The sequence below is a fragment of the Leopardus geoffroyi genome, chromosome A3, assembly GCF_018350155.1.
Source record: "Leopardus geoffroyi isolate Oge1 chromosome A3, O.geoffroyi_Oge1_pat1.0, whole genome shotgun sequence".
NCBI classification, from domain to species: domain Eukaryota; kingdom Metazoa; phylum Chordata; class Mammalia; order Carnivora; family Felidae; genus Leopardus; species Leopardus geoffroyi.
In genome coordinates this window covers 43044479-43059440 of record NC_059336.1, presented here as the reverse complement: position 1 = coordinate 43059440, position 14962 = coordinate 43044479, and the positions used below count along the sequence as shown (strand labels likewise).

Here is a 14962-nt window from a genome sequence, read left to right as displayed (position 1 = left end):
TCTCTGCCTCTCTCTCTCTGCCCCTGCCCCACTCACGCTCTTGTTCTCTCTCTCAAAATAAATAAACTTAAAAAAAAAAAAAAAAAAAAAAAAAAGAACTACTTGATATGCCGGCCAGAGGCTGAGATTCTTGACTTTTATTTCAAGCGGGGGCTCACCGCTGGAAACAGACTGAGTGTTGAAAGTTAATCCAGGTTAATTCCCTTTGATTAATCATTAATGTGTTAAGGAACTGCTGAGATTAAAAATAGGAATGAACGGTTTAATTTCAACTCCGCCCCTCTAGTCCCTTACCATAGCTTGTATTTTTCACATCTTTCTAACAACAGCTAGTACGGCACCAGTGACAGAGCAAGGGGTAATGTGAAATTGCCCAACAAACAGATATTAGGGACAGGACTCTGCAGCCACAGGGGCCAGGGAAGTGGTGTGGAGATTAGGCTGCAGCAGCCCTTTTGGGTTTTTGGAGACCTTAATTTGAAAGAAGCTGGCTTTGGCTCACATTCAAAGAGTTGGCCTTAAAAGACCCTGATATAATGGTTAAAAACCAGGCCTAAAATTATCTTAATTGAAAGACTTATTTGGTTATGAAGAGACAGTGTTGGCTTGTATTGAGGGGAGGAAACTACATAATGAAGTACTATTTGTTCAGTTTTCAGGGAAATGGGTGAGTTTGCTTGGGTCAGACCCCCTCACCCTCTTCCTTACATGGAGCAAAACGCCATAGGGTGGGTTATATTTATCGCTCTGCCAGTTGTGCTTTGTACCAGTAACTCTATTAGACCGTACTCAATTGCACCACCTCTAAAAATGGGTGCAATCACATCCACCTTGGATTCCTTGTGCACCTTCTGGCCTTTCAATCCCAATTCCTCCATTTGCTCAAGAAAATCCTTTCCGGTACTGAATGCCATCTCTTTGAAGATTAGAACTTGTCCTCTCGGGGTTGACCCCCAGCCGAACTTGTCCTCACACCCTGGGCCCGGTGGAGCCGCTGCTGGGGGGCGGGGGAGGAGTGGGATTCAGTGGGTTTAAATAAGGCATTCCTCTCTGCTGTTGGCGGGTTGCGCAACCGCGTTCAGGGTGACACCCACCGCCACCTCAGCCTGTCGAGATCCAGGGGCTCAGGCCCGGCATCCCCTGTATTCGAACCTTCTGCAGGCTGCCTGGGCAGCGCCCGCCCCAAGGCAGCGACTGCGAGCGGCGCGGCGGGCCTGGGGTGGGCGGGACCTACCGGCGCCCCCTCCCGCTTTGGCGGGGCGTTTCGGCCCCGCCCCGCCCCCGCGCAGGGCCGAGCGCCGCACCGCACGACCCCGCCCCTCCCTGGCCCCGCCCCCCGCGGCTCCCCGCAGCTCCTCCCCTCTCCCATTGGCCGAGGCAGAGACCCTCCTCTTCGCCCAATGGCCGCCGCCGCGGCTCGGCCGCCCGCGCTCTGACTGGCCAGTGACCCGCGGAGTGGCGGGGCGCGGGCCAATGGGGAAAGGCGGCTCGATGAATGGCTGGCCCGGGTGGGGAAGGCAGGAGGCGGCGATCCCGGCGGAGGGGGCCGTTCGCCAGCTCCGAGGCAGAAAGTGCCACGACTCCACACGCGCGCACGCAGCCAGCGAGCGGCCGGAGCGGACGGCGGACGGGGCGGACGGCGTCGGGGTCGCGGTGCCTGCAGCTGCTTGGAGGCGGCTTCTCGGCGGAGGCTCAGCGGGCTTCTCTCCCGGTTCCGCGGCGGCGGCGGCTCCTGCCCTTTCGTTCTCCCTCCCGCGTCTCCGGCTGCAGGTAAGAAACTTGGCAGGGCCCTGCAGCGGCGGCGGCGGCGCGCGGGCCGGGCCGTCGGGGCGCCGGGGCCGGCCGCGCCGCGAGTGACACGTCTCCTTGGCGGCCCCTCCCCCGGCGGCGCCGCCCGCCGCCGGCCGTCGCCGCGGCCACCGACCTTCGGGGTCGGGTCGGGCCCCGGGGGGGCGTGTTCCGGGCGAACCCCGTGCAGGGGCGGCGGCGGAGCGCGCCCCGCGGCGTGGACCCCACGCCCCTAAGCGGTCGGAGGGGACCTGCGGCGGTCTGGCGGCACGACGTGGCGACCCCTCCCTCCCTGCGGGCCGTCGGGCCGGCCCGCACGCTCCGAAGTTGGGCGAAGAAAGTTGGCGGCGGGGCGGGGCGGCGCACAGCTGGCGGAGGAAGGGGTTAAGTTTCGGGAAGCGGCCGGATGACGTTGCCGGGCTGGAGTCCGGGCTGGAGGGGTGGGGGGGGGGGCGGGCGGAAGGCGGCGGGGGCCGGTCGGGGGGAGGAGGGCGGGATTGAATGGGGGGCCCGCGGGCGCAGCACGCCCGCCTGCGGGCTGCGGCCTGGAGGCGCTTCCGGGGGGCGGGCGGCCCCCGACAGGGCGGGCCCGGGACGCGGGGCTGCAGGGGACGCCGTGAGAGCACCGGGGCCGTCCGGGGTCCGGACTCCCGAGCGGCCGCGATGGCAACTTCCCGGAGTCGGGCGGCGGCTCCCTGCTCCCCCTGGCGGCGGGGCTAGGGGCACCGTTTTCCCGGCCGGGCCGCGCGGAGCCCGGCGCGAGGGCGCCCAGCGGGGTGACGGGGCCACCCGGGCCCTGCCCGGTCCGTCCCGCCCGCGCCACGATGAATGGCTCGGCGGTGCCATGCCCGGGCGGAAGCGGGCACCTCCGACCCGGCGGGCCGGGGCGCGCTGGCACCCGGCCTGGCGCTCGCCCCAGCCCGCCGGGTTCCCCAGTCCGCGCCCTGGGGCAGGGAAGACGGGCTGGGGTCCGCGCTTCCAGTAGGGCGTCCGGGAAGCGTCAGGGACCCTTCCCCAGCTTACAGACCATAAATGGTAGTTCATTGTGGTATAACGGTTAAGGGAGTGGGTTTTTGAAATCCCTGAAGCTCTGAGGGTGACCAGGGCCAAGCTGCCTCACTTCGGGTGTCCCGCTTTTCCCTCTGAAAAACGGGGTTGCTTATCATTTCTACTTAAGAGAAAAGCTGTGAAGACCCAGCACGCGTAAGGAATAGCCAACAAGTGTTGCCTGTTAATGCTCGGGTGAGTTTTTAGGGGCTTGTGGGGCACCAGAGGGAGGTGGAGTCTGGGGCTGACTCCAGCCCGCCTGCCACAGACAGAAGGCTCGCAGAAGTCCCAGGGTCCACCCTGATGCCTCTCTTACAGACCCCCTGCGAAAGCCCCTTAACCTCTCTGAACCTGGGTTTCCTTATCTGTAGCCTGGAGAGATACCACCTACTCTCTCACCGCATGGTCAGAGGAGCCTCCCCCACAAGTGCTGGGAAAAACTAGGACCTTGTGCAAACAGACGGCAGTTTGGCAATACTCCTGGAGGTCGGAGGTCAGCAGAGACTGGGAAGCACCAAGGAAATGAAACTTTAAAGGGTGCTTGGGAGCTTCCCACCACTGTTTGCTTATTGTGCTGGCTGGGGGCATCTGGATGGTATATTTTGGAGGTTGAGGAAGTGGGCCCACTAGGACCTCACATCCTAGGCTAGATACCTCTTTAGAACTCTGGCTGCTGAGTGTTTCTAGAGACCTGGGTCGTCTTTCTCGTAGTCTTAGGAGGGACAGCTGCACATTTTATGCCAGCTCTACACAGTTGGGGAGCCTTCTCCTACTGTCTCTGCCTGCCTCCTTACACTTTCCTTCTGTGTGTGCTCTTAACTTCCTCTTAATCTGACACCAGAGAGGTCCTGGTGATCCTGCAGCATGCTGCCTATGGTGGTGATGTCTCAATTACTTCATGAACTTTCTAAAGGTCAGCTCCACCAGGGGCTGCCAACCTGTTTCCCTTCCAGAAAAGAAGCTTCCGATTCTAAGGTCCTGGAGATACCACTTCCTTCTCTATTTAAGCAAAGGAGGAAAAGTGGGGGCATACCTCCTACTAGGCTAAGTTTTCCCTTAACCTGGAGCAGTGCAGACGTGGCCTGCAGGGTGGCTGGGATGGGGACAAGTGAGGCGTCTTGGGGTTTGGAAGCAGAGGACGACCAGTGGGGAGAGCCATAAGCACTCTGCTATAACAGGACTGCTTTCTTTTGTAGTTAGGAATCAGCCTCTCAACATCTATAAAGAGTTTAGAAGTTAGAGTGGTACCTTGGTGTATGAATATTTTTTTTGGTGATGGGAGAGTTTTAGATAAATCCAAGTCATTGAGTCACATTTGAGCAATCAAGCTCTTTGCTGAAGAGTCAACAGGGTGCAATAATTATACAGTACCAAATTCTGTCTAAGTGGTTGAATGGGAATGATTTAACTGGAATATTGGCTTACTATGTATGTAACAAGGACACCTTTTCAAAGTGTCAGGACCCCAGACTCATTGTTCTTTTATCTCTGGGAACTTTAGCTAATGAATGACACATAGGCAGGGACTCAAAAGTTCTTTCCAGATAGCAGAGTTTTCTGCCCTAAAATCTTGCTTCAGGAGGGAAAAAATAACAGTCAGTCCGAATTACAGAGGCAGAGTCTGTGCTATCCATCTGTACATCCTGGGTCTACTGTAGTTAAGGCCTGGCCTGTAACATGTTGAATGTTGACTAGTAGACGGCCATACCTGTCAATATTCTCTCAGTTATCCAACTACTTTATTGGACAACTCAAGCTGAGCCCCGTTTGGTTTTTAAGGTTTACTGTTTAGAAATAGAGTCCACAACTTCAGTGTGTACCTAGGCCTTGCACAACCTCATTCTATAGAAAAGGTGTTGTTCCCATTCTACCGCTGGAAATGTGGAGGCCCAGCAGGTCAGGTGGCTGTCAGGCCAGTTCCTGTTGCCCAGTTCCTGGGCAGTGTGGGCATGGCCTTCTGAATGTTCACCCACAGGGTCCTGTAATTCCACATTTACTGGGATAGTAACTACTCAAGGGAAGACATGGATCTAGAAGATTGGAATTAAGAGCTTCAGAGGAAGAAAGGTAGACAGCCAGTTGAAAATGTGATCAGTGCAAAAAGGTATTTTTCATTTCTTTATGCAGTGTCTCCTGCATGCTGGGCCTTCAAACATTAAATATAAATGAGTGAGACCTGTTTCTCGTGCAAAGAAACTGTCATCTAGGGGCATCTGAGTGGCTCAGTCGGTAAAGCGTCCAGCTTCAGCTCAGGTTATGATCTTAGGGTTTGGGAGTTTGAGCCCCACACCGAGCTCTCTGCTGTCAGCACAGAGCCCTCATTGGATCCCCTGTCCCCCTCTCTCTGCCCCTCCTCTGGTGGTTCTCTCTCTCTCTCTCTCTCTCTCTCTCCCTTCCTCCCTCTCTCTCTCTCTCTCAAAATAAATAAACTTAAAAAAAAAAAACAACTGTCGTCTACAACTGTGTTGTCCAATACAGTAGCTGCATAGAGTTGTTTAAGCTGAAGACAGTTACAATGAGGCCAGTAAAATATGGCTTAGTCACACTAGCTGTATTTCAAATGCTTAGTAGCCACACGTTTGCAGTGCAGATTTAGATCATTTCCATTATCGTGGAGAGTTCTCCTGGGCAATGCTGGTCTGGAGATAGCTGGAATTCTTTTTTTTTTTTTCTTTTTAAGAGTTCCAGGTAGCTGGAATTCTTTAAACATTCAAGTCTCTGTTCTTGATCATTTAGGAATATTATGTCGAACCACATAAAATGCCCCATTTTATACGTTAAAAACGGTTGACTTAGTGGCAGTTCATGGGCTTCACCCTAATCGCCTTTAGAAAACGTTTATTCCTGCCTCCTTGTGTGCATTGTAAATTGCATACCAAGAAAAAAAAGTGGGTGGGGGAGCAGAACAGATAGTGGCCCTGCCCTGGGGAAGTTCTTACCTATTATCAACAGCATCAAAATGGTCAAACCAAGCCAAATAGGTATTGGGCAGACAGCATATGGCTTGTAGGGAAAGTTAATATTTAATTCTAAGTGAGAGCGTGGGCAAGAGGGCCATCCAGCATTATAGAAAATTAACTCAGGGACTTCCTAGAAGGTTGTTTTCTTGGGCAGACAAATTCTGATGAGTCTCCTGAAACTGGCAACCAGACTCCCACAGGTAAAAACCGGACGCATCTAATATGTTTACCTTAAGTGCCTTGAGTGGCGTATCTCCCACTGTCTAGCAATGGGAGCAACTTTGATTTGTGAGGAAAGTATTGCATCTGAGTTCGATTATTTTGGCAAGATTGGAACAGCTGCTGGTCCCTGAACCTTACACTAGCAGTGTATTGTTGTTTTCATAGTTGGCTGGCATAAATTGTTTCCTGGGTCATTTGCAGGACTCTGCTCTCTGTATAACTTCGAAAGAATCATTGGACGGTATTTGGGAAGAATTCTTGGCTGTTCTAAGGGGCTTATCTTAGTACTCCACAGAGAATAAGGTAAAGCCAAAGTTAACAAAGAACCCAGAATGATGGGCAGCTGCATATTCTCTTTTTGGTGGGAGAGGAGGTCCAGTGAGGTTGGTTTAGAAGTTATCAGCTATTTATAGGAATAATGAATGTCATCTGCTGGCTGAAAAGTTGGACTAAAAGTCCATCTTAAACTGAAACCTTTAATTCCATGCCCTAACCCTGGTCAAGGTGTGAGTGAACCAGGTCTGTTTTAGGCTGTCTTGGGACTGGTTCCAGGATGGTGCCCTGTATGGACTGAACTTGGCCTGCACATGAGATTTGTTCGGCCAACCTCATGTTGTTAAACAGCTGAGCCGCCTTCTAAAGGAGAATTTCTTCATTAAAGTCTAGATTTGGGAGTTCTTTTGGGAGAATGGGAGTGTGTGAGCACAGCAGGTCTGTTCTCTTGCATGGCAGGCAGGGGCTGTGGTCATCCTCTCTGGGCAGGGCCCGTGGTTCGTTCACCAGCATTCCTACCCTGGTTTACATTCCGTGCTTAGTATTGGTGGTCTCCTAGGGGGCACTGTCTGCTGCGGCCTCTGAGAGCATAGAGGAGTTGGAGGGCATCCGGGTGTGACCTGAGTGGTCACTACTGTCTCCTGCTGAGCTGCAGTTTGGGGCAGAGGGAGAAGTGCTAGTTGGGGTTCTGGTCCTAGAAACAAGCTATGTGAGCTTGGACATGACTTTGTCCTCCCTGGGCTTCCATTGCCTCTTCATTTAAAACGAAGCTAGGCCAGATGGCTCCATCTTTCAGGCCACAAACTTCGGTTTATCCTTAATTATTTGCTTTCTGGTCCTTGTATCTTGTACAGCGGCAAACCTCTGCGTTCAAAACAGAGCAGGAATGCAACCATTCTCCCCTCTTCCACTGGCACTACCCTGGTCCAGACCCCTCTCTTCTGTGGATTACTTCACTAGCTCTCACCCCCTGCCTTCTTAGCACTTCTCTGCTTGAGACCCTCCTTGGCCAGAGTCTTCATAGTGGTCTCCAAGGGCCCCGCTTTCACTGTGGCTTCACTCCTGCCATTGCCCGTGTCCTCTGCTCCAGTCACACCGGCCTGTTTATCCGTATGCTTTTGCCTCAGGGCCTTTGTACGTGCTGTTGCTGTCCACGCAGCTGGCCGCTGTTTCTTAGAAGGCCACAGGGCTTGCTCTCCCCCATCTTCTTCCCTACTTAAAGTGACAGCCCCTAGTGATCCCCACCCTCACCCCTGCTCCCTGGCCTGCTTCTCCGTATTTCTTTCCCTTCATTATCATCAGCCAGACATGCTACACGTGGGACCGACTTTGTCTGCTCTGCCAATGCTGGGATCTGTCTGCTTTCTTTCCCCTTGGTATCCCTAATGCCTGGAACAGTGGCTGGCACACAGTGGATGCCCATCCTTGCCAAGCTAATGGGGAGAGGATTTTCTAGTGCTTGTGTTCTAGGAATGTATTATTGTTTAGCCTGAAGTAGTCAGGATTCCTAGAGCATCAGATATAAAACACAAAAAAACATATTATAGAGCCAAGTGATTTTTGGATTCCCTCCAGCCTGGCTGCAGTTGAGAGGTTGACAGTAACATTCATGGAGGAACACTTTGGAATGGGGATGATCCTGCTCTGCTCATAGAGTCCAGGGGTTTGAAGTGACCCTAAGTGGAAGGCCTGGGCATTGGCTTTCTCCCAGGTGTCATAAGCTTCCAGGCCAGTTATATGTATACATTATATATATTACATTATACATATATATATATATATATATATATATATATATATATATATATTTTAGTGTTTATTTTTTGAGAGAGAGCAAGTAGGGGAGGGGCAGAGAGAAGGGAAAACACAGAATCTGCAGCAGCCTCCAGACTCTGGCCATCAAGACAGAGCCCAACACAAGGCTCAAACCCACAAACTGTGAGATCAGGACCTTAGCTGAAGTTGGACGCCACCCAGGTGCCCCCAGGCCAGTTATATTAATCTCAGTGCTCCCTGTCCCTTCATAGCCCCCCATCCATGTCAGGGTGCCTCACCAGCACTGGGTCCTTCCCAGCTGCTCTGCTGTTCCCGGAGGAGAATCCGCAGCAAGCACCCTTGATTTCCTTCTGTGGCTGATGAGCATTGGTGGAGCTTCAGGGAGTAACTGAGTGTATCAGCGACAACACGCTCACCAGGAAAGAAAATGTTATTTTTGCTTTGAACAATGTGCCGGTTCTGCTCTGAGAAGAGGTGGATTTTGTGTTTAGTGAGCAAGAGTGTTCCTTAGTGGTAGGAGGAAAATTTCTTTTCTTGTAGTTGGCATTTTATTCGTCTTTTAGTCAGACTTCGAGGAGTACAGGAACTGATGAGGTTAACCTGCTGCCTCCCGCATGGAGGTTACTCTCCTTGAGCACTTGCATGTGGAAACCAGGGGAGGTGGGAGAAGATGGTCCAGGCAGGTGGTCTGGTTGGTAAGAGTCTGACCCAGGTTTCCCCCCATCCTTTTGTTTCTCCCCTGCTCTTCTGCTTTGCTTCTTGGCAGAGACATGAAAAGTAGATCCTGGATTCCTTGCCCTTCCTTCCTTCCTTTCTCTCTTCCTTTTTCTTTCTTTCTTTCTTTCTTTCTTTCTTTCTTTCTTTCTTTCTTTCTTTCTTTCTTTCTTTCATTTTTGTTTAGTTTTGAAAGAGAGCATGTAAGTGAGGGAGGAGCAGAGAGGGAAGGGTAGAGGACCTGAGGTGGGCTCTGTGCCAACTGACGTGGCGGTGGAGCTCACAAACGTGAGATCATGACCTGAGCCAAAGTCAGACGCTTAACCGACTGAGCCACCCAGGTGCCCCGATTCCTCTCTCTTTTTGATGGGCACATCTGGCCTATTTGTTTGACCTGGGACGGTGGAGACGCTTGTTCTGCCCTAAGCCCAGGTGGGATGTTTTTCTGGAACTTCTCATTCAGTGGTTAGAATGTACCACTCAACTCCATCAAAACTGTTTTCTTTTCGATTAAGGCTCATCCTGAATAGGAATTCGATGTAGTCTTGTTTCTGTGCAATACACTTTAATTTCTTTCTGAGTTCTAGATATTTGTAGTAAGGAAGGGGAAAAAAAAAACGAGTAATTTTTGGAATTTAGTAGCAATCACAGTGATTGAGGAAAAGAAGGGGTCAGTGCTGAAGAATAAATGAATTATTGACACCTTTAATGAAATCTTAACAGTGATGTGTCAGCAGACATTGAAAAGGTCAACTTTAGCTACGGCTCCGAAGCCCAGGCACTGTTTTCTATGTTAAGTTGCTTCCCTGTTAAGTTGGGAGCTTATTAAGTTGGAGCCTTATTCTGAACAGCTTTATTTTATGTATTTATGTATGTGTGTATTTATTTATTTTTGCATTTTTTTCAATGTTTATTTTTGAGAGAGAATGTGCGCATGAGCAGGGGAGAACAGAGAGAGAGGAGGACAGAGGATCTGAAGTGGACTCTGCGCTGACAGCAGAGAGCCCGATGTGGGGTTCGAACTCACGAACCACGAGATCACAACCTGAGCCGAAACCAAGAGTCGGACACTTAACCGACTGAGCCACCCCGGCACCCCTGAACAGATTGATTTTTCACTCAATGCTGTCTGGCGGCCAGCACAGTAGGCGTGGCCACAGACTGTGAGGTGACTGCCTTCCTGCTCCCCCCTCCCCCCACCCCAGCTACCCGCCTCTTTGGTGGGAGCAACGCGGCCACGCCCATGAGAGGGCTGGGAGGTGGCAGCAGCGACAGTGTCACAGATACTCCAGGCACTGAGGATGCTCCTCCTTCAAGTTCCGGGTGATAGAGTTTTTCCTACCAGAGTGGGCATATATATTTTTAACTCTTTAGTAATGCAAAGTACCTACACAGAAAAGTGCTCTGTTGTGAGTCCACTGCCCAGTTTTAAACTGCCACAAACTGATCACCCTGTTTAACCAGCAGATCAGGAAATATTATCCCCCCACACGTTCCTCTTCTGCCCTCTCCAGCTGCTGCCTGTCCCCAGGGGTAGCTGCGCTGCTGGTTTCTGGCACGCAGATTTGCTCCATCGAATTTGAACTCCAGGTAAATGGAATCACATAGCCCGGCCCGTGCTCTCTTGGGTCTTTCATTTGATGTCGTGTGTGGGAGTCATCTGTGCTGTCGGCCTCGTAGCTCATTGTCATTGTTGTGTAGTACTCCGGCTTGTGAGTCCATCACCAGTGCCCATTTCATTCTGCATGAGTACTTGGACAGTTTCTGATTGGGGGCTTACAATATAGGAGATGTTATATTACGAAGTATAAAGTCCTGCCCCTCATTGTGGTGACCGCTTATCTGCATGGCCGTCAGGTCTGTACCTAGGAGTGGGATTATGAGCCACAAGGAGGCATATCCTCACCTTTAGAGGAGAGGCCAGACTTCTTCCCAAGGTGCAGGTAGTCATTTCTACTCCCACCAGCAGTACAGGAGGGCTGGGGACATATGATACAATGGCTGATTTTAAAAAGGAACCAGAATGAAGTTTGCTGTTCCTAAGAAATAACTCACTCATCTCATACTTCCCCTTGGTCACAGAGATGGGAGCATCTGGCCAGGAAATTCGTTAGTACATGGTGGGCCTTTGCAAAAGGCTTGTGGAAGAGGGTCAGGTTTTGTTGCCCATGAGCAAGTGCTTTTAACCACAAATCTGAGTGGAAAGGCAGCTCCTTTTCTCAGCAGTTAAATGAAGGGAGAGCCCTGATCTGGGGATTGATTTCTTTATCAGATCCACGCCCCCAGGTAATGTAATGAGTGTTGGAGTATTGAGTGGATTTCTTAAAAACAAAGGAGCCAGCAGTCGAGTACCAGAAGTCATTTGAGCCCTGACCCACGCATTTCTAACCTGAAAACCCTCCCACCTTAGAGAATCCTTGGCCAGGGCCCTGGTTGGTGGTGGAAGGACACCCTGCAGGCTCCCCTCTTCTGGGGGTTGGATGTCTGTCCAGAGCTGGATTTGGAAGTCTCCCTGGCACAACCAGCCCTCCTGTCCCGCAGCAGGGATGATCTCATTTTTCTTTTAAGAACTTGATTGGCTGGGATTTCATTTGGCGAGGAGTGCCAAATGGCAATGTCTTTTGGTCCAACAGTGCCAAGAGTCAGTAGCCCAGAGAAGTGAGGGGCCACTGTGCTCTGGCGATGGGGTGGACTGGGTGGGATGGACCAGTCTAATGAACGGGGTGGGGCAGGGCAGGTGCTACATAGCCAACAATAAGCATCTTCTGAAAAGCAGGGAATGGCTTGAAAGATACTATCTTTTTTATTTAAGTATAATCTACAATATTCTGTTGTGTACAGTAGTGATTTGTATACGTTGGGAACTGGTCGCCACGATAAGTTTAGTTACCATCTGTCACCATGCAAAGTTGATACCGTATTATTGACTGTATTCCCCATGCTGTGTATTACATCCCCCTGACATTTATTTTATAACTGGACCTCTTGGTTCAAACTTCACCCATTTCACCTCCTCCCACTCCCAGCCTCCCTCCTCTCTGGTAACCACCACTCTGTTCTCCAGAGCTGAAATCTGGGTTTAGTTCAGTTTGTTTCTGTTTTTTAGATTATGACTTACAAGTGAAATCATGTGGTATTTGGCTTTCTTTGTCTGACTTACTTCATTCAGCATAATATCCTCAAGGTGCATCCATGTGGTCACAGATGGCAAGATTTCATCCTTTTCTTTGCCTGAGGAATGTGTGTGTGTGTGTGTGTGTGTGTGTGTGTGTGTGTGTGTGTGTGTAAAATAGACCACATCTTTTTTTTTATCCATTCACCTAACGATGGACACTTAGATTGTTTATTCTTAGAAGATAGGAGGCCAAAACCTCGGTGAAAGGAGTAGCTTTGGACAGCAAACACAGCCCCGAGGGCATTTGGCAAAGGGGCCAACCGCTGAATTTTGATGGCATCTCTGGGCACAGGAGGCAGTATGATGGAGGACCCTACCCCTCAGAACTGCAACCACAGAAGACTGCTACACCGTCAGGGTGAAGGCGAGCCAGAAATAAGCCCATTCCCCTCCTGAGGACTCGTTCTCACGAGTGGTTCCTCATGCAGATCCCGTGACCTAAGTGGGAGGAAATTCTCCAGCCAATTTTAAAGTTCTTTATTTCAGAGTCGACGAAGACTGTCCTTCTGGGCCATCCTGCAAGTGAAAAGATGAGCAGATCTTTGAAGGACCGCCCCTTCATTCCGGGCTTAGTGAATCCCCATGTGTAATTTTCACAATGAAGTGAGCAGCTCCCGGTTAAGAATAAGTAAACGCTCAAAGAATGCAGAGCGCTATGAAAAAGGACCAGCAGAAACAGATTTGTGAAAATATGAGACAGTAGAGGGGCGCCTGGGTGGCGCAGTAGGTTAAGTGTCCGACTTCAGCCAGGTCACGATCTCGCGGTCCGTGAGTTCGAGCCCCGCATCAGGCTCTGGGCTGATGGCTCAGAGCCTGGAGCCTGTTTCCGATTCTGTGTCTCCCTCTCTCTCTGCCCCTCCCCCGTTCATGCTCTGTCTCTCTCTGTCCCAAAAATAAATAAATGTTGAAAAAAAAAATTAAAAAAAAAATATGAGACAGTAGAGGGGTTGACTCAGATTTTGAACAATGCCTCTCACTATACTTAAAGTAATAGACAGTATCAAAAATACCTACAGGGAAAGGAAACTATAAAATGACCTGGCAAATTTGAAAAAGGAATCAGGTTACCACTTCTAGATATGAGCAGCTCAATAATTGTAATTAAAAACCTAGGGGCGCCTGGACGGCTTAGTCGGTTGAGGGTCCGACTTCAGCTGAAGTCATGATCTTGCGGTTCATGAGTTCAAGCCCTGCATTGGGCTCTGTGCTGACAGCTCAGAGCCAGGAACCTTCTTTGGAGTCTGTGTGGCCCTCTCTCTCTCTGCCCCTCCCCCATTTGCACTCTCTCTCAAAAATAAATAAAACATTAAAAAAAAAAAAAAATCAAAAAAACCAACAGACTGAAGAGAATAAGTGAACTGAAAGATAAAGCAGAAGAAAATATACAGATTTCATCTTAGAGGACCAAATGAATAATTTGTAAGACCAATTAAGAATTGGGGAGGGTAGAAGTGTGTTTAATTGGAGTTCCAGGAGAGGTGAGTGATCATGGGCCAGAGCCAGTATTGGACAAGATGGTGTCTGAGGTTTTTAAAGAATAGATGAGACACTCATCCAAAAAAGGAAAAAACACCCATATGTAGAGTGTAATGATACAGGAACCAAAGGAAAAACAAAAGTCAAAAACTCAAGATAACTTTTAAGACAAAGAAAACTAAGGTAATTACTGACAGGCCCTCACCGAAGGAAATTCTGGAGGATGTTCTTGGAAGGCAAGTCATGCCAAATGGAAAGAGTAAGCTGTACAAGCAAGGAAGGATAAAGAAGGTGGTAAATATTTGGGCCACTCTAGACAAATGTGGAAGAATAATAGTAACATGTGGTGTGGGGTGGGGGTGACTGAGAAAAGGATAGGATTAAATACTGAAAACAGTAACACTGAAGACAAAAGGAGTAATAGAGCTAGTGGAAGGGGTAAGCTCATTTAACTTTGAACTTGGCGAACCCTGCCATGTTCTTTTTTAAAGGTAATTACTAAAGAATAGAAACAGTATATTCTAAAGTAGTAGAGGGGGAAAATGGGATGACTTAAAAAGAAGAGCGGACAGGTGGGAAAATAGCACAAAATAAGATTACGGAGTTAAACTCAAATATATCAGCATTCATATCTAATATACATTGATTAAATACTGCAGTTAAAACATAAAGATATACTGGATTTTTTAAAGTCCACTCTTGTGCTGTTTACAGGAGACAGGTTGAAAATAAAAAGATAGAAGAAGATACATTATAGAAATTCTACTAAAAGAAAACTGGTGTTTAGGCAGTCGGCGGGCTCAGTCCGTAGAGCAAGGGACTCTTGATCTCGGGGTCATGAGTTTGAGCACCGTGTTTGGTGTAGAGATTACTTAATACAAAACAAAAAACAAAAAAACAAGAAAACTGGTGTTGTATTACTGGTATATAAAAGAGACGTTAACACTCACTGAAAGTGTTGTGCAGAGAAAGGGCACTTCATAACGATCAAAGTTTAATTCAGCTTAAAGATTCGGCAGTTTTCACTTTGGGTGCATCTTATTAACTTCGTCACAAAATACCTAAAACAAAATTGACAGAACTACAAGAAGTGTTCAAATCTATAATCATGGTGAAGAACTTTAGTACATCCCATCACTAATTGACATTGACAGTTAAGCAGACAAAAATCAGCAAGGATTGGAACTTTGAACAAAATTCTATGACTATATATAAATAAAACATTGCAGCCAGCTAGTACACGTGACTTCAAAGTTTTCAAAGATTGGTCATATCTGGGGCCTTAAAGTCTCAACAAGTATCAAAGGATTGGGATTATATAGAGCAGGTAATCTGAGCACAGTTATACTAGAAATATGAATAAAAAGAAATAGGAAATCTTCATGCATTTGGAAATTTTGTAAACCTGTGCTTCTAGCACTTACTTGTAGGCCAAAAAAAAGGGAGGGGGATAGAAAATGTCTTGAAGTGAGTGATAATGAAAATGCTACACATCCAGCCTTGTAGGATGTAACTAAAGTATTGTTTACAG

General features: G+C 49.2%; 1 protein-coding gene across 7 annotated transcripts in view; it reads left to right on the top strand.

Annotated features, from left to right (window-relative positions):
* The first annotated feature begins 1472 nt into the window (after window positions 1-1472).
* RRBP1 (ribosome binding protein 1) overlaps window positions 1473-14962 on the top strand; it is a 66179-nt gene continuing 52689 nt past the window's right edge. For 3 of the 7 annotated variants that reach the window (XM_045445376.1, XM_045445377.1, XM_045445371.1), the window contains exon 1: window positions 1473-1770. In XM_045445376.1, the coding sequence (XP_045301332.1) occupies window positions 1474-1770 (297 nt within the window). In that variant the 5' untranslated portion in view covers window position 1473. The remainder of the gene's footprint in view (window positions 1771-14962) is intronic. The other 4 variants (XM_045445374.1, XM_045445375.1, XM_045445372.1 and 1 more) reach the window with 2 other exon arrangements.